The sequence below is a fragment of the Anolis carolinensis genome, chromosome 2, assembly GCF_035594765.1.
Source record: "Anolis carolinensis isolate JA03-04 chromosome 2, rAnoCar3.1.pri, whole genome shotgun sequence".
Classification (NCBI taxonomy): domain Eukaryota; kingdom Metazoa; phylum Chordata; class Lepidosauria; order Squamata; family Dactyloidae; genus Anolis; species Anolis carolinensis.
The window spans coordinates 156,335,434-156,361,657 of NC_085842.1; the positions used below are offsets into that span (position 1 = coordinate 156,335,434).

The window sequence follows — 26,224 nt, forward strand, 5'->3', positions numbered from 1 at the left end:
TATAGTTGTTTGTGGAGGTAGGAGCTTGTCTGTGGAAGTGGACACCTCAGTCACATACAAGCATACATGTTTTCACTTTTATTATAAGTATAGACAGATTCTTCTGCCGACCTAGCAATTCGAAAACATGCAAATGTGAGTAGATCAATAGATACCGCTCTGGCAGGAAGGTAACGGCGCTCCATGCAGTCACGCCGGCCACATGACCTTCGAGGTGTCTACAGACAACGCCGGCTCTTCGGCTTAGAACTGGAGATGAGCACCAACCCCCAGCCAGGCACGACTAGACTTAATGTCAGAGGAAAACCTTTACCTTTACCTTGTCTACAAAAATATATTTAAATAAGTATATCTATATATATAAAAGAGTGATGGCATCACGGCGACCCACAAAACAACAAAACTACAGGCCCCCCAACCTCGAAATTTGACAAGACAACGCATCATCCACGCCTCTAGGTTGATACAACAAAGAAAAGAAAAATAAAGTCCTAATTTGAGAGAGAGGAATAATTGCTTTTATCCAATTGCTGCCAGTTAGAAGGCTAAGCTCCTCCAACTTGGTCTCCTAGCAACCCAATAAAAAATAATAAAAAACACTAAAAATTAATACAATAAAATACTATAATAACAGAAAATAACTAAAAATAATACAAGAAAATAATAAAATATAATAAATAAAAATATAACTTACAATAAAATTAATAAAAAATTGCAAATAAAGTCAAATAAAAATTACACAACAATTTTTAACCAATCCACTTTACCACAGCAACGCGTGGCCTGGCACAGCTAGTGCTTACTACTGGAACAGTGGACAATTGGCTTTCTTTGTACCTCACATGCCATGCAAAGTTATAATCTAAAGATAGATTATAAAGTGCTTCTAAAATCGACCACTAGAGGGCCTCAAAAGCAACGTGGGAACCCTTTAGCCTAACTGGAACTACAATACCCATGATGTTATGGGGACCTGGGTCAGGGGAGGCGGGACCCCTTCTGATTGGCTCTCCGAGGGCTAGGGGGCGGGGCCCTTGATTTTCCCGCGCGATTCCCTCCTTGCTTGCTGCGGATCATGGCAGATTATGACTCGGGCTCGTTGCCGGACTTGCTGCCGCTTTATTACCGCCGCCTCTTCCCCTTCGGCCTTTATGGGCGGTGGCTGCGCTACGGCGACGGTGAGGCCAGGATCAGCCTTTGGTCCGAGGAAAGGGGGGAGACCCCAGCCTTCCAACAAAAGTGCCGCTGCGCATGTACAGAATTCCGCGGTGTCCAAGGAGGCATCTACACCAGGCGTGGGCAAAGTTGGGCCCTCCAGGAGTTTTGGACTTCAACTCCCGCTATTCCTAACAGCCTCAGGCCCTTTCCTTAAGCGGCTGAGGGGGGAAAGGAAAGGGCCTGAGGCTGTTAGGAATGGCGGGAGTTGAAGTCCAAAACTCCTGGAGGGCCCAACTTTGCCCATTCCTGATCTACATTGTAGAATGAATTCTGTAGAATGAATATACTGCCATATAACGCAGTTTAACTACACCGAATTGCCTTCTACTACAGTGTCGACTCAATTAGATTTTCATATTGCGTTCACAAAGCGATTAACTTAGTCTCTATTGGTCTTAATTTGCTTTTAAGGACTATCTCGATATGAATATCAAGTCAGTATACAGAGAGGAGGGCAAGGAAATGACACTTGACACAATTTTTAAAAGTCATGGGTTGCTGTGAGTTTTGCGGGCTGTTCCGGAAGCATTCTCTCCTGACGTTTCGCCCACATCTATGGCAGGCAGCCGCAGAGGTTGTGAGGTTTGTTGGAGACTAGGCAAGTGGGGTTTATATAACTGGAATAATATCCAGCGTGGGAGAAATAACTTGTTTGTTGGAGGCCAGTATGAATGCTGCAATTAATCACTTTGATTAGCACTTAATGCCAGCCAGTTTCAAGGCTTGGCTGATCCCTGCCTGGGGGAATCTATTGTTGGGAGGTGTTAGCTGGCCCTGATTGCTTCCTGTCTGGATTTCCTCTGCTTTCAGAGTGTTGTTCTTTATTTACTGTCCTGATTGTAGAGTTTTTTAACACTAGTGGCCAGATTTTGTTCATTTTCATGGTTTTCTCCTTTCTGTTGAAATTGTCCACATGCTTGTGGATTTCAGTGACTTCTCTTTGAAGTTTGACATGGTAGTTGTGAGAGTGGTCCAGCATTTCTGTGTTCTCCAATAATATGCTGTGTCCAGGTTGGTTCATCAAGTGCTCTGCTATGGCTGAGTTAGTTTGCAGTACCTTTCATGTTCCTTGATTCGTGTTCGGACAATGCTGTGTTTGGTGGTCCCTATGTAGACTTATCCACATCTGCATGGTATATGATGGACTCCTGCAGAGGTGAGATGATCCCTCACCTCAGGCAAACAAGAGTTATTTCTGCCAGCCAGGACATTCCACAGATATACAAACCCCACTTTTCCTAGTTTCCAACAGACTTCACAACCTCTGAGGATGCCTGCCATAGATGTGGGTGAAATGTCAGGAGAGAATGCTTCTGGAACATGTCCATACAACCCGAAAAACGCACAGCAACCCAGTGATTCCGGTCGTGACAGCCTTCAACAACACATTTAAAAGTAATGTTCCTACAAACTGTTATTTTTAAAGGGTTGTGTTACTGTTTCTTCACTACATACCAAAGTCATCTGTACGATCATTTCTGATCCTGCATTACTCCATAGCTCAGTTAAAAAGCAAAGGCTTTGCCTGCAGGATATCCCAGCTTCAATTCCCAGCATCTCCAGGAAAGGTTGGGTAGAGGCCTCTTGCTGACCAATTTTAAAAGCGGTATTTTAAATTAGTTTGAGTTTCCTTTTAGCCAGCAGGAGTGTTGCTTTTCCACCCCAAGCATTTCACTTCACTTCGCAACCAAAAAGACACCACAGAAATGGCACCACAAGACACACATTGATGACACCTGGAAATTATTTGGGAGGGAGGGGGAGAGAAAGATGCAAATTTAGCTTTTGGTCCTTTAATCTGGAAGAGGGAAATTCCAGCTGTTCCATTAAATCAAAGAATCCTAGAGATGGAAGAGACACCAAGGGCCATCCAGTCCAACCCCATTCTGTTATTCAGGAACACACAATCAAAGCTCTCCTGACAGATGGCCATTCAGCCTCTGCTTAAAAACCTCCGACAAGGGAGGCTCCCCGGACTCCCAAGTAGCATATTTCACTATTGAACACTTCTTACAATTAGGAAATTTAGAGCAGGGTGTCTCTTTTCTTGTAATTTGAATTTATTGCTCTGTGTCGTTTTCTGGCACAACTTCCATGGAATCCTGGGAATTGTAGTTTGGTGAGGCACCATCATTCTTTAGTAGAGAAAGCTAAAGACCTTGTAAAACTACAACTCCCAGGGTTCCATAGCATTAAGCCATGGTTAAAGTGGTGTCAAGTTGCATCAACTCTAGGGTGTGGGTGATATCCATGGAGAAGAGATGCCAAATATGGCGGTTTTTTCTGCCAGAGCTGGTGGAAAGAGCTTGGTTTCCTTACCTGCCACCCTCTGCAGATTACATGCATCAATTGTTATCAGATAGCAGAAGTAAAAATCATAGCACATTCAGCATGTTCAATGAACTTTATATCATCTTGTATTCTTACAGCAGTTTGTGAGAACGTTTCTGTTATTTCTCAGCATTTTGCCAAAGGCTATCATATTAGGTTTATGGAAAAACTGATGTTCACAGGAAGAAATTCTTCACTGTTTTTATATATAACTAGGTCTTCTTTCTTTTAGTGACAAAAAATTACTTTCAGCGGCGAGAGTTTTCATTCACGCTCCGCGATGATATCTATGTGCGGTACCAGTCTTTCAACACACCCCAAGAACTGGAGAAAGAGATACAGAAAATGTGTCCATACAAAATTGACATTGGAGCAGTGTATTCACACAAGGTATTGAATACAGTAGTATGTAGTAATAGAAACAGTAGATGTCTATAGAAGGGATGTCTACAACTTTTTTTTTTCATGTCAGGAGCGACTTGGGAAACTACAAGTCACTTCAGTTGTGAGAGAATTGGCCGTCTGCAAGGACGTTGCCCAGGGGACGTCCGGATGTTTGATGTTTACCATCCTTGTGGGAGACTTCTCTCATGTCCCTGCATGGGGAGTTAGAGCTGACAGACGGAGCTCACCCACTCTCCCCAGATTCGAACTGCCGACCTGTCGGTCAGCAGTCCTGCCGGCACAAGGGTTTAACCCATTGCACCACCGGGGGCTTAATCTCTGAAACAGATTTTAATCTATCCCTTTCTTTACGATAGATTAATGCTGTCAGAAATTATTTCTATATCCCAAATTTCAGCATTTTCTTGTAAAATGCCACTAGAGTGTGAATTGTACCAGAACTTTTTTTCCATTCCCTCAATATTTTTATGGTTCAAGTATGGGCATTTTTCTAACTCATCTTGTCTTCTAAATCTCGAATAGCTTTTTCCTCAGCAGACAAAGGTAATTCCCAGCTTGCTTCTATCTAACTTTTATGTAAACTTCCTTTCCTGTGGTTTTAAGCTATTCATGCTGTCAAAATAGCATCACCTGGCCACAAAAAGGCAACATGAGCCAGCTTGTGAACCCCAATGTTCACAAAATATGCTGACTAGCAGTGGCAAAGGAGAGAGAACTATTTGAGAAGGGATTCAATAGAGTATCATAGCAAATGGAAGAGCTGATGCAAACACTTTGCCTTGTAATGTTTGTTGCAAGGGCCACAGATACCATAATTATGCCTAATACTACCATCAATGATACATTGTGTAATGGTCTATTGGTTCACTAGCTACCCAAAGCAAAACATGACAGGATCCTTCCACACAGCCATATAACCCAGAATAGTAAAGCAGAAAATCCCACAATATTTTCTTTGAACTGGAATATCTGAGTTCACACTGCCATATATTCCAGTTCAAAGCAGAAAATGTGGGATTTTATTCAGCTGTGTGGAAGGGGCCAGAGAGAGGGTTGGGTATATATTTGCGGAGTGACTGGGACACTTGGAACTACATCTACGAAACCTCAGGGAAAACACAGCTACTTGTTTAATTATGTGTATAGTAACATAACATGCACAGATTGTCTCTCCCCCTTGACATTCTTGTTAGGATGCTAAAGTTGGGTGATTGATTTGAACAAACAGAACATGCCATTTGGTCTGTTTGCTGTTTTCATGCAGACGTACAAGAGTATGGCAGAGAAAGCAGACACCTAGGAATGCCTCCATTAATAAGTTTCATAAAGGGGTTTGAATTCCATATCATCCTTATCCAGGGTGGGCCTCTTTCTGGAGTTGGGGGCCTTCTTTCACTCCCTGGACACCACAACCTTTAGTCACCAGCAATATGCTAATTTTAGTTATGTAGAAAGGAAAAAAGCTCTACAGTTCCAACTGTATCCTCCTTTAAAAACAACTTTTGAGCATGCATCTTGTTTTAAAGCAGAATTGTATTTTTGGTGAAATGTGTTAGCACAGCAGCAAATTCAGGCATGGCCTTGTACTTTGTGGACTGTTGCCTCTTCCTGGTGTGCAGCTTCGCACCATTGTGATAGCTTACTCCTGTTTTACAGATGTGAAATATAGATCCTTGTAAACAGAGGCTGGATGACCATCTGTCTGGGGTATTTTGATTGTGCTTTGCCTGCATGGCAGGGAGTTGGACTGGATGACCCATGTGGACTCTTCCAACTATATTATTCTATGATCCTACAAGTTTTTTTTATTTTGTGTCAAAAGCATTGCACAATAAATACATTTTAAAATGATGAAATAAAGGAAATCACAAGCAACTAAATAGTTTTAGACCAAAAGCGCGCAACAGCAACCGCATTGTCCGTCGCTTTAAACAACTCCTCCTCCGTACATGAGGCAGGACATTGTGGGCAAGCATACATATGCGGAGTTGTTTGTTCTGCTCCACAGTCACACAAGGCGGAGGATTCCTCCAGGTAGTGCCGTCTTGCCAAGTTGTCTTTAGATCTGCCCACTCCACTTCTGAGTCTGTTCAGAGACTTCCAAGTTGCCCATTCTTGGTTTGCCCCTGGAGGAAGACCCTCATGGGGGGCCATCCAGTTAGAATTGCCAGGTTTGGCTGCCCAGAGGGACACCCTTGCTGATGCTGGAAGAACATCAAGAGGAGTGGTGTTTCTCATGAAGCCCTTCCTTGATTTGAGTCTGGTGGGAGGAGGCTGATAGTCCTACAAGTAAGTGCTTTTCCAGGCTAAAGTTACAGATGAGTCTCAAATCTGTCCTCCAGGATTCATTATCAGCTGGCTTAAAATTATTTTGACAACATAAATATGATGTGGTAGTAAGATACCTAGAAAGGCCCTGATTAGTTGACTATAACAAAGCAATGGAGTTACAATCTAAATTGTTGTAAGGAAATAATTATTCCTGAATTTAATCTGTTCCCTTTCACTTCTTTGCAGCCCATCCAGCACAACACAGTTCACATGAGCGCTTTCCAGGCCCAGGAGAAAGAGCTGGTGTTTGACATAGACATGACAGATTATGATGATGTTAGAAGATGCTGCAGGTATTTTAATTTCCCTTCAGAGAAAGTGGTTTGGGTTAAGTTAAGATACATAGACTATTCATTCTCCATTCAGCCTGCTCTCCGCAGTCTTGCTGTGGCCTTCTTTCCAACCTTCACAACCTTTTATACTAGGCCTTTTCCAGGGAGTGACACTGGAGCGCTCTTGTTCAGCTCCCTGGCCATTAAGCTATAGGCTACCTTAGAGTTCGGTCATAACTCTGATGCTTGTCAATATCTATATGAAGTCATTAGAAATTTAGGAGTGGAGTGACTTGAGAAACTGCAAGTTGCTTCTGGTGTGAGAGAATTGGCATCTGCAAGGATGTTGCCCAGGGAATGCCCAGATGTTTGATGTTTTACTATCCTTGTGGGAGGTTTCTCTCATGTCCCTGCATGGAGCTAGAGCTGATAGAGGGAGCTCACCCGTTCTCCCCAGATTCGAACTGCCGATCTGTCAGTCAGCAGTCCTGCCGGCACAAGGGTTTAACCCATTGCGCCATCGGGGGCTCCTTGGAGTGGATGCAATCAGTATACTGATAACACAGCTTCACTTCTTGAGGTCAGCAGAGGCTGGATAGGTCCTAGACCAGTGCATGCTATAATGGACTAGATAAGGGCCAATAATTGAAGCTGAATCCTGATAATGCAGAGACTCTGGACATAGCAGGTTCTTATGTCTAGTACCTGCTTGGAGGAAGATTCTCTTTTTTTAGGGAGCAAGTGCATGTTTGTTTATAAAGTTGTTGCTGGAAACCCAGGTAGAGTCAGTGGCTTAGAGTGCTTGGGGTCAGCTTTAGCTAGATATCTTTTTCTGGATATGATAACTTAAATCATAGTAGTCTATACACTGGTAATCCAACTTCCCAATTAGATTACCACAGTGAATGCTATCTGAAGCTGCCCTTGAAGATGATTAAGAAATTGCAGTTAGTGCAAAATGCAATTGTCAGACTGCTAGTGGGATATCATATAGAAACTATGTAGCACCATTTTTAGAGGAATTGCATAGCTAGTATCTACCAGTAGGCTTTCTGTCTGAATTCAAGGTTCTGGTGGTGACATTTAGAGCCCCAAATAATCTGGATAGTATAATCTGTATAGATGCCTGGCCAAGTACTGAACTATGTTAGAGAAGCCCTCTTCTACCACCCACTAGTGGAAATAGGTGCCTTCTCATTTGTGGTACCCTAGTTGTGGAAGCCCTCTCCCTTTATAAGCTGGACTGGTACCAACAGTGGTGTCATTTTGGCATCAAGTAAAAAGTCTCATTGCTTTCATCTAAATATAATAATAATAATAATAATAATAATAATAATAATAATAATAATACTTTATTTATACCCCGCCACCATCTCCCCGTGGGGACTCGGGGCGGCTTACATGGGGCAGAGGCCCAAACAACACAAGGACAAAATATAATACAATCACAATATAAAACAGATAAAACAGTAATGCAATATATCAATATATAAAATATGCTATACAAATAGTTTTAAATTGACTTAAACTACTTTAGTTGGTTTTAAAGTCTCCTATTTTAAGTATGAAATCGTCTAATATGCCTTTAGGCCTTTCAATATATTTTTATTTTCTTACATTTTTAAACTGCTTAAAAAGATATTATTGAGATCTGTGGATGTCTGTGTATTTGTAACTTCAAATTACCTAGCTGTTTATGGAGACTTCTTACATTTAACAGGGTTTTCCTAGACAACAAATACTGGCTTCTTTGTCAGGTAAAGATATTAAAAGACTCCTCAGATATTAGGTGGATTATAAATAAGTAAGGAGTCATAGTGCAGTCTTAGGTATATTTCTGTGCAAGTAAATCCTACTGTGTTGTTGGGGTCTTACTGCCTAGTTAGCGAGTAGAGAGTCATGGGGCCTATGCCTGTACATAGGATTGCATCCTGTAGAATATTGGGCAAAAGCAAAAATTAATCATCCCAAGTGTTCCGTCTCTGATTGTGTCCAGGAAATACTGCAGAACAGTAAGAACTAACTATGTTAGATCTGAACATGAACTTTTTGTTCTTGGCTGTCATTTATATATATTTTTAAAACCTCAAGGCCACAGTTCTGCTGTTTACCACCAAAGGCATTTTATTAATAATTTTAAGTAGTTGTTTTTAATTCCAGAAGATACTAGGACAAATAATGATTGGTGGATCCAGTCCTTTATTTAATTCTTGCTAAAAGCAACATATGACAAAAGCCATATGCCACACAAGTATTTTCTTGGAAATGTGTTTGGCTCTGTTCAGTGTGATTTTTCCCCCACCAAAGTGTGGTTGAGATTTCAGTCTGAACTCTGCAATGCTACCAATATACAGGTGACACCCAGCTCTACTAGTTTGTTTCCACCCCAATCCAAGAAAGCTGCCTTGATATTCAATTGGTGTTTGTCATCCTGGTCAGTCAAAATGAAACCAGCCTATGTTAAATGAGGTTAGACTCCCCCTGAAGACACAGGTCCGCAGTTTGAACTCACTGTTGAACCTGGAGGTCCAGATTTGTATGGTGCCTACAAATGTTTTTATTTATTATTTTATTTATCACACTTATATCCCACCCTTCTCAACCCTGAAGGGGACTTGGGGCGGCCTTACAAAGGCAACAATTTGATGCCTTTGTAAAGCATCACATATACTAAAATTGGAATGATACAGAAAAGATTAGCATGGCCCCTGCGCAAGGATGACGCGCAAATTCGTGAAGCGTTCCATATTTTTGCATCGATTATTACCACCCTAGAATTCAATGACAGACCAGTTATTAGACTCGAAATGCACCTATTGGGTATTTATATGTATATTTTATCAATGTTTAATGTATTTAATTTTAATTGATTGAATTGTCAGTAATATTTTTATATTGTGTTTTATTGTAAGCCGCCCTGAGTCCCCTATGGGTGAGAAGGGGAGAATATAAGTATTGTAATAAATAAATTAATAAAAAATACAGTACATTAGTAAATAAATAGAAGCATTAAAACCAGTAATTCAAACATAACATTAAAACAGTAATTAAAATCATATAATCAAGATCACGTTCTAGGACCAGTCCGAGTCGTCATTATGAAATTATAGTCTCTTATTGTGCTGCTACCATTACTGACCAAAGGCCTGATCCCAGAGCCATATTTTTAGGTTCTTTTGCACATTGAGAATGCGCGCACCAACTGCGCCCATTCCTTGAAACTCCTAATCTGACCATACACATCTGTGTATCTTGTTGTATGTGTTTTAATAGTGTTTTGTCTCGTGTTTTAATGATGTTGTACCCCGCCTCAAGCCACAGGGAGAGACAGGTAATACAATTGTTGTTGTGAAACATGCCTTAGTTACATTCTATTTGGATTACTGTAACACACTCCAAATGGGACTGCCTTTGAAGAGTATCCAGAAAGTCCAGTTTGTTCAGAGAGCCTCAGCTAGACAGCTCAGTGAGGCAAGTTACTGAAACCATACTACTCCCCTATTAAAACAGCTCCAATGCCTCCTGGTTAATTTCCAGTCACTATTCAGAGTACTGGTTATACCATAGAAAGCCATATATGGCTCAGGCCCTCACTGTTTAGTAGATCATATACTCCTGTATGCGCTATCCTGATCTCTAAGATCATCAGGAGAAACAGATTTCCCTCTCTTACTCCCATGGTTGGTGGGAATGTGAGAGAAGACCTTCTCGATGGCTGCCTCTAAACTCTGAAACTTCCTAGTGGTCGTCATTCCATCAGCAAACTGAATTTCTTTTCATTCAGACAGGCTTTTAAATCAGATAATGGGTTAGGAGGTCCTGTATTATTTTAAACCATGGTGTTTAATTGCATTTTCTTTTCATAGAAGTGCTTTATTATTGTGCCTAGTTTAATTCTATTTTAATGCTCATTTTTATGTTTCTAATTGTATTGCTTTTTTACACTGTAAGCCACCTCGAGTTCCAATTACGATAGGAAAATGGCATACAAATAAAGATCATCATCTTACTCATTTACATTCCACCTTTCTCCAGTAATGGGACTCAAGGTGGCTTACAACATACAGTATACTAATAAATAAATGTAACTGCATTCAGAACTAAATCCAGTGGAATTTAACAAGACTCAGTCTCGAGGATGTATATATAGATATTTCATGAAAATATTCTGAACCTTCAGCCAAACAATTCAATGGGATTGTCTGATTCGGTTTTTCATGTGCAGGAAGAGTTTGCTTTTGTTTTTTAAGTATTGTACTGCTTGGTTGCAATTTTTGCAAGAGAAATAGGCTCTTCAAAGAAACAAACTTTAAGTTTGTGTGGGTGTTCCTGTGTCCTTAGTTCTGCAGACATCTGCTCCAAGTGCTGGACTCTCATGACTATTGCCATCCGCATCATAGATCGATCGCTTGTAGGTAAGTGGCTTGCAGTCCTGCTGTCACTGTAGCTAGACAGCATTTTGTGATCTCTCATTGCAGAGACTAACTAAAAACAGAACTTAAATGTCTTTTAAAAGTGTGTATGTTATTTTCATTATTGCCGGTTGAATATCTCTTAGCTGAAATACTTTGGATTTCAGGAGTATTTCGAAATATCTGAGAAATGACAGGAATTCGTTCACTGCTTGTGTTTCTATGAACACGTGACTGAAGAAGACTGAGGATCTGAGAAACTTAGAATATGGGGGATCTGATGCTATTTTTTTTTAAAAGTACATACTGTAAAGCAGTGGTTCTCAACCTGTGGGTCCCAGGTGTTTTAGCCTACAACTCCCAGAAATCCCAGCCAGTTTACCAGCTGTTGGGATTTCTGGGAGTTGAAGACCAAAACATCTAGGGAACCCACAGGTTGAGAACCACTGCTGCACAGGGAGCCTGCCAGCTGCCTGTTTCTACCTTGCAAGCAAACAAAAGAAAATGTCACAACCACTGCCTAGCAGTAAAACTTCTATTTTTAGATTTAGACATTTTAGATTTCTGGATTAGAAATGCTCAACTTGTACTACATCTCTCCACAACTAATAATAAAAACTAATAAACTGACATAAGAATAAACACAAGGGAAATAACACAAAATTAATTTTTTTGCTGGATTAAAACATTTTGTCCATCAGAGGCAAAACCAGTTCAAGGGTTGGCATTGATGCAACTAAAAAAGCACCATCACAGTAAAATTATAATCAACCATTTTCGAACGCCTGCTTCCATGTCCAAGTTTTTTATTCTTTCCTAAAGGAAGCTAGGGAAGGAGTCTATCTAATTTCTTTGAGGAGGGCATTCCAAAGCTGGGGTCTCAGGAAACTTACAGTTACATAAAACTGTGGTCCGTCTTGCAGCCTTACCATATTTAAGGCTGGAATGGTTTTCTTTGAAAATGTCTAATGCATCACTAAGCAACAAACAAGAGTATGTTTCCTCACATTTCCACAACCTATTTTATGTGTCTCCCAAGTTGTGGACTCTCAATGCCTTCTTTTGCTGCTCTTTTGACACCATTACTGCTATCACTGCAAGCTGTCATTGTAGATTTGCAAAAGGTTGCACTCTCTCCTCTGCACATATTTCCTTTTAGTGATCACTGACTGGTTATCATTGCTTTAGTGCTTTCAGTATTTATGTTCACATCCATTGTTACTGTGAAATTATTGTTTTCTTTTGTAAAATAAGGGTCTAAAAGCTACCAATTCTCAGCAGAGCCATAAGCAAGCCATTGTTTTCTGTCTTTCTTTCTTTCTTTCTTTCTTTCTTTCTTTCTTTCTTTCTTTCTTTCTTTCTTTCTTTCTTTCTTTCTGGTTTTTTGCCTTTCTTTCTTTCTGTATATAAAATGTCTGACCTACCGTACAGGAGTGTTGGAATATTATGGTTTCTCGTAACAGTATAGACAAAATTAATTCATTATGATAACTTACTTATCCCAATTCATTTCAGTGGGTCTTGTCTAGGCAGGCACCACATTGAAATTTGCCTATTTTCTTGCAGTTGGAATTGTATGGTAACACTGTGCTTTCTGGTCCTTCTTTTGCACCTTCAGAGGACTTTGGCATCAAGCACCGCCTCTGGGTATATTCAGGACGGAGAGGGGTGCACTGCTGGGTGTGTGATGATTCAGTCCGGAAGTGGTCTTCAACACTCCGCTCTGCAGCAGTGGAATATCTCACCGTAGTGAAGGTGTGACATGTTGAGACTGAAATTGTGTAATGGAGGGGAGTGGACTACAAGATGCAATACTGTATCTCTCTATCTCTGGATAGCATAGGGAAGGGTTAACACCTCTGTGGTGTTTGTTTTGCTGTCTATGCCCCTGTTCAGAAGATTTCACCTCACTTTCTGTCCCTGTGATAATTGGATTTTGAAAAAATTGGCTTGTGGCAACAAGGATTGGTGATATAGCCTCAATGGAAATACCTTTTTCCCCATGATAATTCTTTCAGGATTGAATTTCCCTTCTTGGGGGCAGATTTCTCTCATTTCCTCTTGTCTCACCCCGTTCTTAACTATGAGTCAATTGTAAGTCAGATGTTTGTAACTCGGGGACTGCCTGTATACGGAATAACGTCATTTCACAGCAGATCATTAGAACTTCTTCAAATGTGGGCTGGCGATGTTAAAATTTTGCCAAGATGTGCTACAAGGGTTTGAACACATGTATGCAAAACTGCTTCTTTAATCCAGTTGTGGAGTTTTATTCCAGAAAGTACCAAATCCCCTACCAAATTTGAAAACTAAGTTATAGATGACAGAAAATTGTTGGCTAGGAGTAGAATATTATGCACAGATCAAAACTATCAAACTATATCAAATTACTTTAGTACAAGGCTTTGAAAATTGCATTCCATGGCAAAAGAATTCTTAATCTCAGCATGTTTTATTTGATTCCTGTAAAATTTGGTACCTTGTGGAAATGGGATCCGCATTTGGTTGTCATCTGCACATATGTTACAGCTCTTTGAGACAGAGAAGAGTGCAAATGTGATTTTGGAAATGCATTTTCTAACGTTTTATAAATCAGTGTTGGTAAAATTGTAGGCCTCACTATCAATCTTGCTAGTTGTGTGCTCATAAACAATCAGTGACATCTCCTCCTCCCTTCATAAAAACTGTTATTTCTTAAGTTGATATATAACCAAGTGAGGGATGAAGATTATTTATATGCCCAGACATTCAGTGACATTTAATTAGCTTCCGATCCTATACTTAATTCTGGGAGTCCAAAATTCTAACTGTTCCAAGTTCTGGAAGTGCCAACGACAGCAGCAGCATTTCTAGCTGTAGATGAATACAGGGAAAGCTGAGCTGCAGGTGGAACAGAAGACTCTGCATGGCTTCCCTGTTCTCAACATGTATATCCTTAATGTTTTGTAGGGTGGCGGAGAGACCATCAAGAAGGTGGTTCTACTGGAAAATATTCACCCTTTCATCAGGTCAGTTTTTGTGACAAGCCAGTGACTTTGTGACATTTGCAAGTACAGCCTAGGGGTGTGGGATTCTGAATACTTCCACTTCCCACCCCGGCAGTCAGTGCTAATTTCAAAAACTTTAGGACTTAAGAGTTCTTTAGGCTGTGCTGAGAATTTCTATGGCATGAATATCAGGTCTGTACACACTGTGTTGTGGGTATCCAGTAGAGAAATACAGGTGCAGCTGCCAAGGAGACTAAGGGTATCAGCCTTTTATCTTCTGAGAAGAGCACAGACTGAACCAATTCTATACTAAAAATGTTTTATTCCAAAGAGACCCCTCAAAATAGAAGCAGTAGTCCTCTGGCAATTTTTTTTCATGCCAGGAGCAACTTTAGAAACTGCAAGTTGCTTCTGGTGTGAGAGAATTGGCTGTCTGCAAGGACGTTGCCTAGGGGACACCTGGATGTTTGATGTTTTACCATCCTTGTAGGAGGCTTCTCATTTCCCCGCATGGGGAGCTTAAGCTGACAGAGGGAGCTTATCCATGCTCTCCCTGGGTTGGATTCAAACCAGCAACCTTCAGGTAGCAACCCAACCTTCAAGTTAGCAGTCCTGGCAGCACAAGGGTTAACCCATTGTGCCACGGGGGCTCCGGTCTCTGGCAAATTATTTGACATATTTGTGTTAGAAGAGCATGTTCTCCTGCTAAAATGGGTAACAGGTTAATAATAATAATAATAATAATAATAATAATAATAACAACAACAACTTTATTTTTATACCCCGCCCCATCTCCCCGAAGGGACTCGGGGCAGCTTACATGGGGCCTTGCCCAATAAAACAATCAAATATCAAAACACAGCAATAAAACAATTATCCAATAAAAACATCAATTACAGTAAAAACAATAATTAAAATCGACATAAAACATACAATATTAACACAGGAGACTAATTCATTGAACCCAGGTAAAGTGCAGAATGGGCCGAAATGGGGATGGTAATTTCACAGTAGAAATGGACAAAATGCAATATAACATTGGCAACACCTTGAGAATGGGGCTATTATAAAATGGGCAGATAGATCAGTCCGACAACAAATTAAGTGTCAACGGCCTTTTGAAAGAGCCAGGTTTTTAAGCTCCTACGGAAGGAGAGGAGAGTAGGGGCCTGCCTGATCTCTCTAGGGAGCGAGTTCCAAAGCCGGGGGGCCACGACGGAGAAGGCCCTCTCGTCCCCACCAACCGCGACTGCGAGGGTTAAATAGCCCATCTGCTTAGATTTATAACTCAGATTCTTAGGCCTTACTTAGAGTTGTGCATTTTTGCAGGCAAGTGCACACTGAATTAAGTAGTTTGCTTAGAACAGAAACACGTTCTTTCCTTCTGTATGCTGTTGTGGTTAAATGTGAATGTAGCATTACTCTCAATCCTTCTGCTTTGCACTACTCTATCTCTACTAATTTCCTGAGTTTGGCACACTAAATGCTAGTGAGGGATTTTCCACATAAGTCCCAACCCTCACCTCTGTATTTCAAGCTATGTGCTTTACCATTCATTCTGTTTTCTGTGTTAGAAAATCAATAGACGTGATAAAGGAATATTTTGAAGAATATGCCCTTGTTGGTCAAGACATACTTGGAAGTAAAGAGAGCTATGAAAAAGTGTTGGCTTTGGTCTCGGAATATATCCTTTTGAGAACTTTAAAAAATCTCAGGGACACAGAATGAACTGGAAAAGGAAGACACTTTTACATACCTCGGCAGTAAGATGCCATGTTGCACCTTGCTGGCAGCAAGGGTTGGATAACAGTTTTTTCCTGTCTGAAGCCAGACATGAGGAATATACAGTGGTTGCGAACCTACCTAGGGAGAGGTAAGAATGGCTGACCAAAGGAGAAGCTGGAAGAAGTGGAGAAAACCAAATGGTGCCAACTCCAACTGCCACTTGGTACTTCTGTTCAAAAGGGGCTTGGGAAATGTTATGAGGAAGTTGCTGAGCCAGAAGGGGAGCCAGGCACAGGTTGAGGGAGGAGGAAGAGAATGAAACAGACAATGAAGCAGGAGGATCAAAGGAGATGTAAAGTCTAGATCCCTCAGCAATGCAGGGAACATGGATGTGCCAAGCACACACATCCTGCACATGGGGTGGAGGAAACACTGGCCAGAAGCATTGCTGAGGAGCAACCTTGCCAAATCCTGGGATCCCAGCAAGGAAGTAGTAAAGATTCCTGGGGAATAGATGGTTGTCAGAACATATTTACAAGTGCACACACTTTGGCCAAACAGTGGGCAGTACTTGTTTTGAATGATACCACTGCAACTGTGCAAATAGGGAGAAGGAAGATCAGTGAGAGAACCTTAGGCTTGTCTACTACAAGGCCAGTATTCTTGCTGGGAATTTTTTGCCATATAGGGAGCAGCAAAGAATTTAACATACAGGCATCTACTATCTAAAATAATATATTTCATGGTACCACTACATTCCTGTAGCCACTACAGAAAAACTTCTGGGAAGTAAAGAAATACAAAGCCAGATGCTGTTTTGGTTGTTTGAGAGATGGGACTACAAGTGCATAACCCACTAAAATTAGTATGATGATCAGGATGCAGTCTTTTTCTTGGCTTATCTCTGTCTGGCCTATCAATATAAACTCCAGAGACTTAGTGCTGATATGAATGGAATTTTGAGCATGCTCAGATATAGAGTTAATAGGTTTGGTCGATAAGATGCAAATCTTTTCAAAACAAAGGGAAACCATGTTATGTCTGTATGTGTGTGAGAGAGAGAACAAGTGATGGATGAATGTTGGTGGTTTAAAGTCTTTTATTTAGTTGATTTAATTTTGGGATTGCTTGCCTACTTTTACCTTCTGCATCCTTTGAATTTTTAACTATGTTTTAATGAAAACCACCTTGAATCTCGTACTGGGGAAAATACTATAAAAATGGTTTATTATCATGATTGCGGGGGATGAGTGCTATTGAGATTCTCTTTCTTGGCAAACCTTGAAAATCCTTAACAATTTACCCACCGGTCCGAGAAAATCTTCAGACAGAATTTCGGAAGAAAAACCACGATTCACTCCAGCGCTGGAACATTTTGAAAAAACAGGTGAAAAATTCCAGTTGACTCATTGAACTGGGAGTAGAGGAACCATGTGAAACACAGGACTGCCAGACCTGGGTGGTGAAGAACAAGCCAGCACAGGAAGCTGGCATAGTTTGACTTCCTAGTCAAGGGGTTGGAACTGGCAACTTGGTTACAAACTGTTGACATTTAATTAGTCCTGGCATATGAAACCACTGTCGTCCTGTTCATTTATTAATTAGTCAAGAGAAAGCTGTGGCTGTGCCCAGGGTGCTGATGACAGCATCATGATCTTTGGCAGGATAGCCCACTGCTGGAAAAGAAACCAATCTTCTCATTCTGGCTGAATGTTTTCAAAGTTCTGTGCAAAGTGAAAATGGTAGCATCTTGCAAAAGCCTGAGCTCGCCTCATCTGGAACCTCCTTGGCTTGGGAACCCTTCCATTTAAGAAGGGTGGGATGCAGCAGAGGCCAGCTATCCTGGCATAGGGACAACTTCTGCACAGCCCATAATTCACAGTCTCTCGGTCCAAAAAGTACAATAGGTCCACATATTGTGCGAGAGACCCTTAGTATAATATGATTTTTGCATATAACCTGGAATCCTGTTTTTCTTGAAACAAAAAATGTCTTCTGGGTGAAGCATGATATGGAATCTAGAGGACCTAGGAATGCCTAGAAAAGTGTTTTCTCCGGGCCTCCAGCGCAGTTCTGTAGTCAACTCATCTAGGCATTTTTTAAGTCTATAATATTCAGAGCTTTTGGTGTATACATTAAACCACATGCCATGAGCTCATGGAATAAGCAGGTCTGCTGTAATCAAGGGTTTCATGACAAATATCTTTATTTTCTTAAACTTTCCTAAACATTTGGAGAGGCAGTACTACCATTTGTGTTAAGTTTTCTTATGCTACTCTTCTCTCAACTAAACATGTTTTCTAAACTGCAGTTGATGTTTCAGGGCAGAGGGAGTAGCATTTATGCTTTTTATTGTTATTTATTTTGGAGTATAACCTACTATATAGATTTTGTTGTTGTTCAGTTACTACAAATTGACTACCTGAACTATGGCTGCCTTCAAATCATCTTTGGCTAATGTTAACCCTAAAGTGAACCCTTCACTGGGCTTTCTTGACAAAATTTGTTCAAAGTGAGTTTGCCCATGCTTTCATCCAAGACTGAAGCCCCTTCAATGCTGCCATATAATCCAGATCATCAAAGCAGATAATTGATTTTATATGGCAGTGTAGAAGGGGCCTGTGACTCACCCAATGGGTTTATGTAGTTTAGCAAGGATTCAAACCCTGGCTTCCCAGTATCCTAGTCCAATGATCAAACCACTGGACTACTGGACCGCATTAATTGTAGCACAGCTATCTGGATTTGTGTGTCTCTTTAATTGGGTTCCCAAACTCTGATCCTCCAAGTTTTTAGGACTTCCAACTCCCAAATGCTCCAGACACCTTGGATATCTGTCAAGAATTCTGAGAGTTGAAGCCCAAAACATTTGAAGGACCAACATTTGTTAACTACTGCTTTTAAAGACTGTTCACGAACTACATCTGCTGATCCCATTTCTACCCAAAGTAAAGAAACCATAACCCAGTCTTCCTCATTCAGGTGCCATCCAAATAGATTAAGATAAAGCTCCTATAATCCCTAGCTAAGTAATGGTTGGAACACATAGGAATTGTAGTCCAGGTCATGAAAAGGAGGTTTAGTTGGGGAAGTGGCCTTGCAACTTCAGAGTGTTCAGAGCAGCAGTCACTTTCTAGTACATATAACTACAGAAATTTTCTAAAACTCCAGTGAGAAGCCTTTTCCAATTTTCCAATCTTACATTGCAGACAAAACAACGCACTGAGTGGGAAATCATGCTGCAGTACTGCTTTCCTCGGCTGGATATTAATGTCAGCAAAGGAATTAACCACTTGCTAAAGAGCCCCTTCAGTGTTCACCCTAAAACAGGTCAGTTGTGCTTTGTCATATCTTTCTTCTTAAAAATGGAAATCCAGGAGTGGTGTGTTGATGGATAGAGTGATGTTTTTACACCGAGGACGTCAGTTGTCCCCTTTAGCCTGTGATGGGCCACTTAATCTCTTAGCTGAGCCCACCTCACAGCTATAAGGATACAATGATAGGAAGCCATAAGCTTCTTAGGGGGGGAAAAAACATTGGGTAGCATTACTCTTCATAATCTTACAGAAAAGTCTTGCAACATAAAAATAAAGAGGGAGAAAATAAAGTTTCATGGGGAAAGGTGTTTTCTTTAACCCATACTAACTCTCATTCCTAATTTCCCTAACGTAGAGAACTGAAGAGCTCCTTTTGACCTAAATCAGTGGTTCTCAGTCTGTGGGTCTCCAGGTTTTTTTGGCCTACAACTCCCAGAAATTCCAGCCAGTTTACCAGCTGTTAGGATTCCTGGGAGTGGAAGGCCAAAATATCCGGGGACCCACAGGTTAAGAACCACTGACCTAAATGCTAGCCCCTAGTAGAGTAGACCAATTTAATCACTTGTTGAATGGTGAATACATACATACATCCCACTGATCAATGGATGTGTTGTAGCTGGGAGAATCAATATGATGTAGACCTGTGTTACTTACTCCAAGTGGCAGAGAGAAAGGAAAAATGCTATGAAACACATTTATGGTTCTGCCCCAGCACAGCTTTCCTCATATATATACTTAAATGTCAGGGATGGATGTAGGCTGCACGTATCTCCCAAGCAGTTGTTTGTGGCCAATAGAGGCACATAGATTAGTGGGGAACCCACACCAAAAGTTCTATTACATTGGGGGGTGGGAACAAGAGAGTTACATCTCTATGTAGTTCTTCCCTGAAAGTGTTTGCCCCGTGCACCACCTTTTAGGGAAAAGTCTGTAGAGGCCCCTGATAATCATAGGGATGAAAAAGAGATTGCCCACAAACTCCTGAAGGTTATCTACCCTACTTAGTATGCAGAGGTTTCCTAGCCACTTAACTCCAAGAAGCTTTGTGTTACACAGATTTCCCTGCCCCAAATGCCTCAGACGGACATCAAGGGCAAAGGAGAGCCATGTGACAACAGTCTGACAGCACCAGAAGTTATTTCTACATGCTCTGCCTTTTCCTCTTTTTTAGGTCGTATTTCGGTACCAATTGACCTTAAGAAAGTGGATGAGTTTGATCCATTTACTGTTCCCACTATCAGGTATGGCTCAGCAGATTTGAGGCAGTGTTACTGAATTGTGTTGAACCAGATTTTGTGGTATTCCCTGTCTTTTTTGTGCATTTTTAGTCAACTCTGCCATGAGCTAGACACAATTAAAAGCGACGAAGTAGATGGAAAAGAAAACGGAGGGGAGACAGAAGGCTCCCGGAGAATCAGGGGTGAGTGGAGCAAAGAAAGGCATCCTTATAAATCCTTGCCTCAATTGTAGTGTCTTTTGTTATTCTGAGGGATTTGGTAGGAGAGTGTTAAAAGCGCAGACGAGTAACAACCCAGTGCTTCAGATTTGCATAATGACTCTTTTATATCATTTATGTTGGTTTTGCTCAGTGGGGAGAGTTTATGATTCCAATCACTGAAACCATTCTCCCATCTTTGTGAACCGTAGAGTGCATCTACACTGCAAAATTAATCCAGTTTCATGCCAGTTTAGCTGCCATGGCTTAGTGCTGTAGAATCCTGGGAGCTGTAGTTTTACAAAGTCTGCCAATGAGTGCTGATATAATTCCATAATTCCATAATATTTAGCCACAGCAGTGGTTCCAAACCCTTAATTCTACAGTGTAAATGCTCCTGAGTGAGACCCCTTCCACACAACTGAATAAAATCCCACATTATCTGCTTTGAACTGGAATATATGGCGGTGTGGACTCATATAACCCAGTTCAATGTGGATATTGTGGGATTTTCTGCCTTGCTATTCTGGGTCAAATGGCTGTGTGGAAGGGCCCTGAGTGGAATTCAACAAAAGTTCTAAGAAGTAGATTTATTTCCCTATGAAAAGGCAAACTTGATGTAGAAGACATTTTTCCACCAGGACATCTGTTCCTGATTCATCCAGAATGAGGAGTAGCAATCTTTCCACTATACCTTCTGTCCAAATATTGTATTGCATGGGATTGAGATTTATTTTTTAAAAAAACCAAGACTATATTTTTCTTCTGAAGAGCAAGGTAGCTGTAGTTAAGCCCACTTCCATCAGAATATTTTCCCAAAACTGCTGCTACAGAGGCACTTTAAGATTTTTGGTCAACAGAATGTAATCCCCATAAGTTAGATTCTGACAAATGGGTATACTAGTTTACTCAGCCCCATTTATTTAATTCACAATATGGTGATAAGACCATATATATTGAAAAAATAACGTTTCATAATCTCATACCCCAACCAGGTGGGTTTTTCTTAGAGATGACAGGGGCTAAGTTCATGTAAATAAAATAAATCTTTATCATCGAATTGTGGAAAAAATATACTGCCAGCTGGCTTTGAAGGCTTTTAGGACGGCTCTGAAGTTCCATTTCTTTGTTGTGTTTCTTGGTTTCTTTCTTTAGCTTTATTTTTTTTGGACTGCTAGTTGTTCTTAGATGCTATTATGAACTGGCTTTTAGTATTTTCTAGACTAGCTGTTCTATTATCACTTGCTTTTATTCTTTTCTGATCTTTATTACTGTATCAGAATTTATTGCAACTCAAGAGTTTTACCCTTGAAGTTGGGTTAAAATGCTTGCTCTAAAATAAAAATAATAAGAAATAAAATTATAACAAAATGCTTTCTATTCCCTCCCTCCCTTTCCTTTTTATAGATTACAGGAAAACCAGCCTTGCTCCATATGTAAAAGTCTTTGAGCAATTTGTAGAGGAACTGGAAAGCTCACAGAGAGGGGAGCGTCTCAATGTTAGCGGTAAGTCAGATGGAGGATGCTGGTTTCCATTGACAATTTTTTTTTCCGTGTCAGGAGCGACTTGAGAAACTGCAAGTCGCTTCTAGTGTGAGAGAATTGGCTGTCTGCAAGGACGTTGCACAGGAGACACCCGGGTGTTTGATTACCAAATCATTTGGGTTTCAAACTAAGAAAAAAAATAACCTCTTGGATTTCTCACCCTTAATGACAGCTGCAAAAAAGTGTTGTGCAACTTTTTGGATATCTTCAGCATATACTTAACAGTTCCTAAATTTGTCTTTCCTTTTTTTCAGACATGCAGATGGATTTCTGAGGTATTTTTTTATTTCCTGATGCACAGAAATGATGCCCATCTCATCCAACCAGTTAGTTGTCGTCAACTGTAGAAAGCACTTCATTTATGGAACCAAACTTCATTTACGGAACCAAACAAGGCTGACTTTTTGTTGGTTGTGCTCCAAGACCTTAACTATATCAACACTCACTGCCCCTCTGCAGCTATCCCTTAAGCATGCTTGCCCTGCCTCCTGTTTCAGTACTTTCATTGTATTCTACCCATTTAGTTAACATTTGTCAGCATAATGCGATCTGGGTTAGGCTATCACTTAAGCAAGCTTTACAGGTTAAAAACCAGATGTAAATAAAATATAAATAGTAGTTGTCTGATTTCAGCGAATTAAGGTCTCTCAAATTTTGTCTGCTGGATTCAGTAGTTCTTAAAGGGACTTAATTCCTGCTGCATTCTGTCCTCCATGTTTAATACTGACCAATGGCCGTGTGTCTCTGCCAATCAAGGAAACTAGCAAACATGATTTCTTCACATTCCATCATTGATTTCAAATCTATTACATATTTTTAAACACCGTATAGTTCCATTTTTTTATTAAATTTTCACTCAGACATTGCTAGGACTTTTGCTTGGGGGAGGTGGCAGGGAGACACTATGACTTCCATTCTTATTCCCTGCAGTTTGCTTGCTCATTAACTATAGTGCCTGGGGAATTCTGGGAATTCTATTCCAAAACCAGTAAATTTTCCAAACTGATTTCAACACAGTAATGATAAAGGGACTATGTAATAATAATAATATGTGTAATGTATTTGAAATTTTGCATTCAACCATAGATTAAAACAATTAAAACAACCAGGGAAGGTAGAACAGAAACTTAAATGGCTGTTCGTGTGACAAGCGCAGTACATTTTTGTGCCATTAATGTCCATGTATATTAGAACCCTCCTGCTCTGACACTGGGCTCCATCTACACTGCCATATATTCCATTTTCGGAATGCAGATTAGTTGCATTGAACTGGATTATATGGCAATGTAGACTCAGTCCAGTTCAAAGCAGTTAATATGCATTCTGAAACTGCATTATATGGCAGTGTAAATCTAGCCTGGGTCCTGACTGAATAGCTGTAGCTTATTCAGTGCAATATCATAAAAGCAGATCTGACTGAAATTTAAATTTGTTTTAAAATTGCCTCTAGTCCTTAGGCTTTCAGTTAGCATCTTGTGAATTCATTGAGTGGTTTTGTAGCCTTTCCACTAACATTTCCTAGTCATTCAGTAACTTCTTCTGAGTGCTGTTTTAGGATAAATCAATCCAGCATAGCACTCCAAGATGAGAGAGGGAATTAGGAACACAATTACAGAAATGGGAAACACATATGTACCTAATGCCAGTGGCAGCTGGTGACTTCTAGGTCATTGTATTTGCTCCTGGTTGGTCTACTTTGATGGTCTGAACCTCTTTTGAGGACAGGAATTAGTACCTTGAATAGATTATTTAAACTTCAGAGTTCATTCATTGCCCCACTGGTATGAAGACCAATACCTGCTGCTGCTGCTGCTGCTGCACACTGAGGAGAGGGTAACAGGAAGCTTTCCTGTACTTATAGGCCTCTCTTTTCTATGCATACTATATTTGTGTTCATGGACACTCACAAGTACAGTCTTTTGGGGTTAAAGGACATGGATATACTAATACATCTGAAAAGCAAGTGGTGGCTTACAATTTGGCAAATCAATAGTAGAATGCAGCCTTCACCTTCGTTCCACAAAAACTTGTTTCAGTAGCTCTATTATACAACCTTTAAAGCAATAATAGGATTTGTGTGGGCCTCCAGACGTTGTTGGACTGCAACTCCTATCAACTCTAAGCAGCATATCCAGTGGGTAAAGAATAGTGGCAAGTTGGGCAACTGTCAGTAAATATCTGGAGGGCCTTCTGAAAAATACAGATAGCTAAATGAGTGTTATAACTATGCTGCTGCTACAAATGCCTCTTATTCTCACTGTTTGCTAACATTGCTTCTTTCTCTTATGAGGATTGTTACTTTTTCTTATGAGTAATGGGTCTCATTTTGTCTTTTCATCTGCTTATATATATTTAAACTGTAATTGTCTTTACAAATGTTTTTCTAAATAAAAAGCTTCATAAATTAAATTGAAAATGGCTTAGCTCATGCAACTATGGGATAATAAGTCTTGAAAACAGAAATAGATTTCCTGCAAGACTTGATAATTGTAGCAGTTCTGAAATTAATTTTCAGGCTACAAATGACTGCCTGCAGGAAGGGTGAGGATGGGACTCTTGTTGACCAGCTGAGAATCTAGGAATGCAAAAAACCAGGGCAAATAAAGAGCATTCCCACCGACTGCAACGACCCATTGCAATTCACAGAGGTAGCATTGTTATTCTGTAATACCAGAAGTCGCCTTTATGATAACATCCTCATTTTAAACATGTGGCTGTACTTTTAATATAGGAAGTGTGCTATACTTCGGATGCTACTAGACTGTCAGCTCCCACCAAACCTAATCAGGATAGTTTGTAGTGAAGAATACTAGGAGTTCTAGTCCAACAACATTCTGGATGGTTACATGTTTCCCAGCCCTGCTTTTCAAGGGCTTTAAATCTTCTCTGCCAGAGTGCTGGAGCCTCCCGAAACTGCAGTTCTATAGCATTGAGCCATTGCGGTTAAAATGGTCTCATTATACAGTGTAGATGCAGCCTTAGTTTAGACATCTTGGCTTCTGGGGAAAGTTCGGGCTCCTTTGCACTAGGATTCAGTCATGGCTTGTTTTAGCAGCCCACATTACCCATTACTCCTCCAGCACCCATTTCAGCGGCATTCGATACCATCGACCATGGTATCCTGGGTCGTCTTACTGGGCTGGGATTAGGAGGGACTGTTCTACAGTGGCTCCATTCCTTGCTGGAGGATCGTACCCAGAAAGTGGTGCTGGGTAACTCCTGTTTGACCCCCTGGCCATTGGCCTGGGGGGGGGGGGGGTCCCTTGTGGATCTATTCTGTCAACCATGCTATTTAACATTTACATGAAACCGCTGGGAGAGATCATCAAGAGTTCTGGAGTTAGGTGCCATTATTTATGTAGATGACACCCAACTCTAGTACTCCTTTCCACCAAATGCAAGGCTGATGTTCTGATCCTGAACCAGTGCCTGTCATCAGTAATGGACTGGATGAGGGCGAATAGAAACTAAATCCTGACAAGACAGAGGCACTCCTAGTCAGTCACAAGGCAGATCAGGGTATAAGGATACAACCTATGCTGGATGGGGTTACTCTCCTGAGGTCACAGGTACGCAGCTTGGGGATGATCCTGGACTCATCGCTGACCCTGGAGCCTCAGGTGTAGCAGTGACCAGGAGTGCCTTTGCACAATTAAAGCTTGTGCGCCAGCTGTGCCCATACCTTGAGACACCAGATCTGACCACGTTAGCATATGCTTTAGTTACATCTCGATTGGACTACTGCAACAAGCTCTACGTGGGGCTGCCTTTAAAGAATGCTCGGAAGCTTAATATGGTTCAGAGATCAGCAGCCAGGTTACTAACTGGAACTCCGTGCAGAGAGAGAACAAATCCCATGTTATGGCAGCTCCACTGGCTTCCAGTTTGCTACCGGCTGAAATGTAAAGGTTTATGTCCAGACTACCTGACAAACTGCCTCTCATATGAACCTGCCCAGATGCTGCAGTCACCAAGGGAGGCCCTCCTCTTGATCCCACCCTGGTTGGTGGGGACGAGAGAGGGGTTCTTCTCTGCATTTGGCCTCTGCCTCTGGAACTCTTTCTCAAAGGAAATTAGAATGGCCCCTTTGCTGCCCTCTCAAAAACTGAAAAAGTCACCTATGCTCCCAGGCATACAAAGCCTAACGTCTGAAGAACTGGCTTGTTAAATAAGGATTGCTTTACCGGATATTGCTTTTAATTCTGAGAGTGGCTTTTAACTTTGGACATGGCTTTTGACCTTGTTT

The 26,224-nt window shown here is 40.9% G+C and overlaps 1 protein-coding gene and 1 pseudogene across 1 annotated transcript; both read left to right on the forward strand.

Moving 5' to 3' along the window:
* The first annotated feature begins 1,029 nt into the window (after nt 1-1,029).
* On the forward strand, nt 1,030-24,387 carry prim1 (DNA primase subunit 1). Its single transcript, XM_008104047.3, has 13 exons — nt 1,030-1,178; nt 3,782-3,939; nt 6,472-6,578; nt 10,899-10,972; nt 12,588-12,724; nt 13,919-13,977; nt 15,531-15,640; nt 16,989-17,068; nt 18,891-19,011; nt 20,170-20,239; nt 20,327-20,418; nt 21,841-21,939; nt 22,233-24,387. Exons 1-13 carry the CDS (start codon nt 1,076-1,078, stop codon nt 22,250-22,252), a joined length of 1,230 nt encoding a protein of 409 aa, XP_008102254.1. The 5' UTR covers nt 1,030-1,075; the 3' UTR covers nt 22,253-24,387.
* LOC134297232 (U6 spliceosomal RNA) lies at nt 9,211-9,310 on the forward strand (annotated as a pseudogene).
* Nucleotides 24,388-26,224: the final 1,837 nt, after the last annotated feature.

What these genes read in the sequence shown, in the direction of transcription:
- prim1 (XM_008104047.3), top strand. Translation starts at nt 1,076, where the DNA reads ATGGCAGATTATGACTCGGGCTCGTTGCCGGACTTGCTGCCGCTTTAT. An exon ending in AATATCTCACCGTAGTGAAG is followed by an intron (nt 12,725 to 13,918) that starts GTGTGACATGTT and finishes AATGTTTTGTAG; the next exon opens with GGTGGCGGAGAGACCATCAA. An exon ending in AATATTCACCCTTTCATCAG is followed by an intron (nt 13,978 to 15,530) that starts GTCAGTTTTTGT and finishes TTTCTGTGTTAG; the next exon opens with AAAATCAATAGACGTGATAA.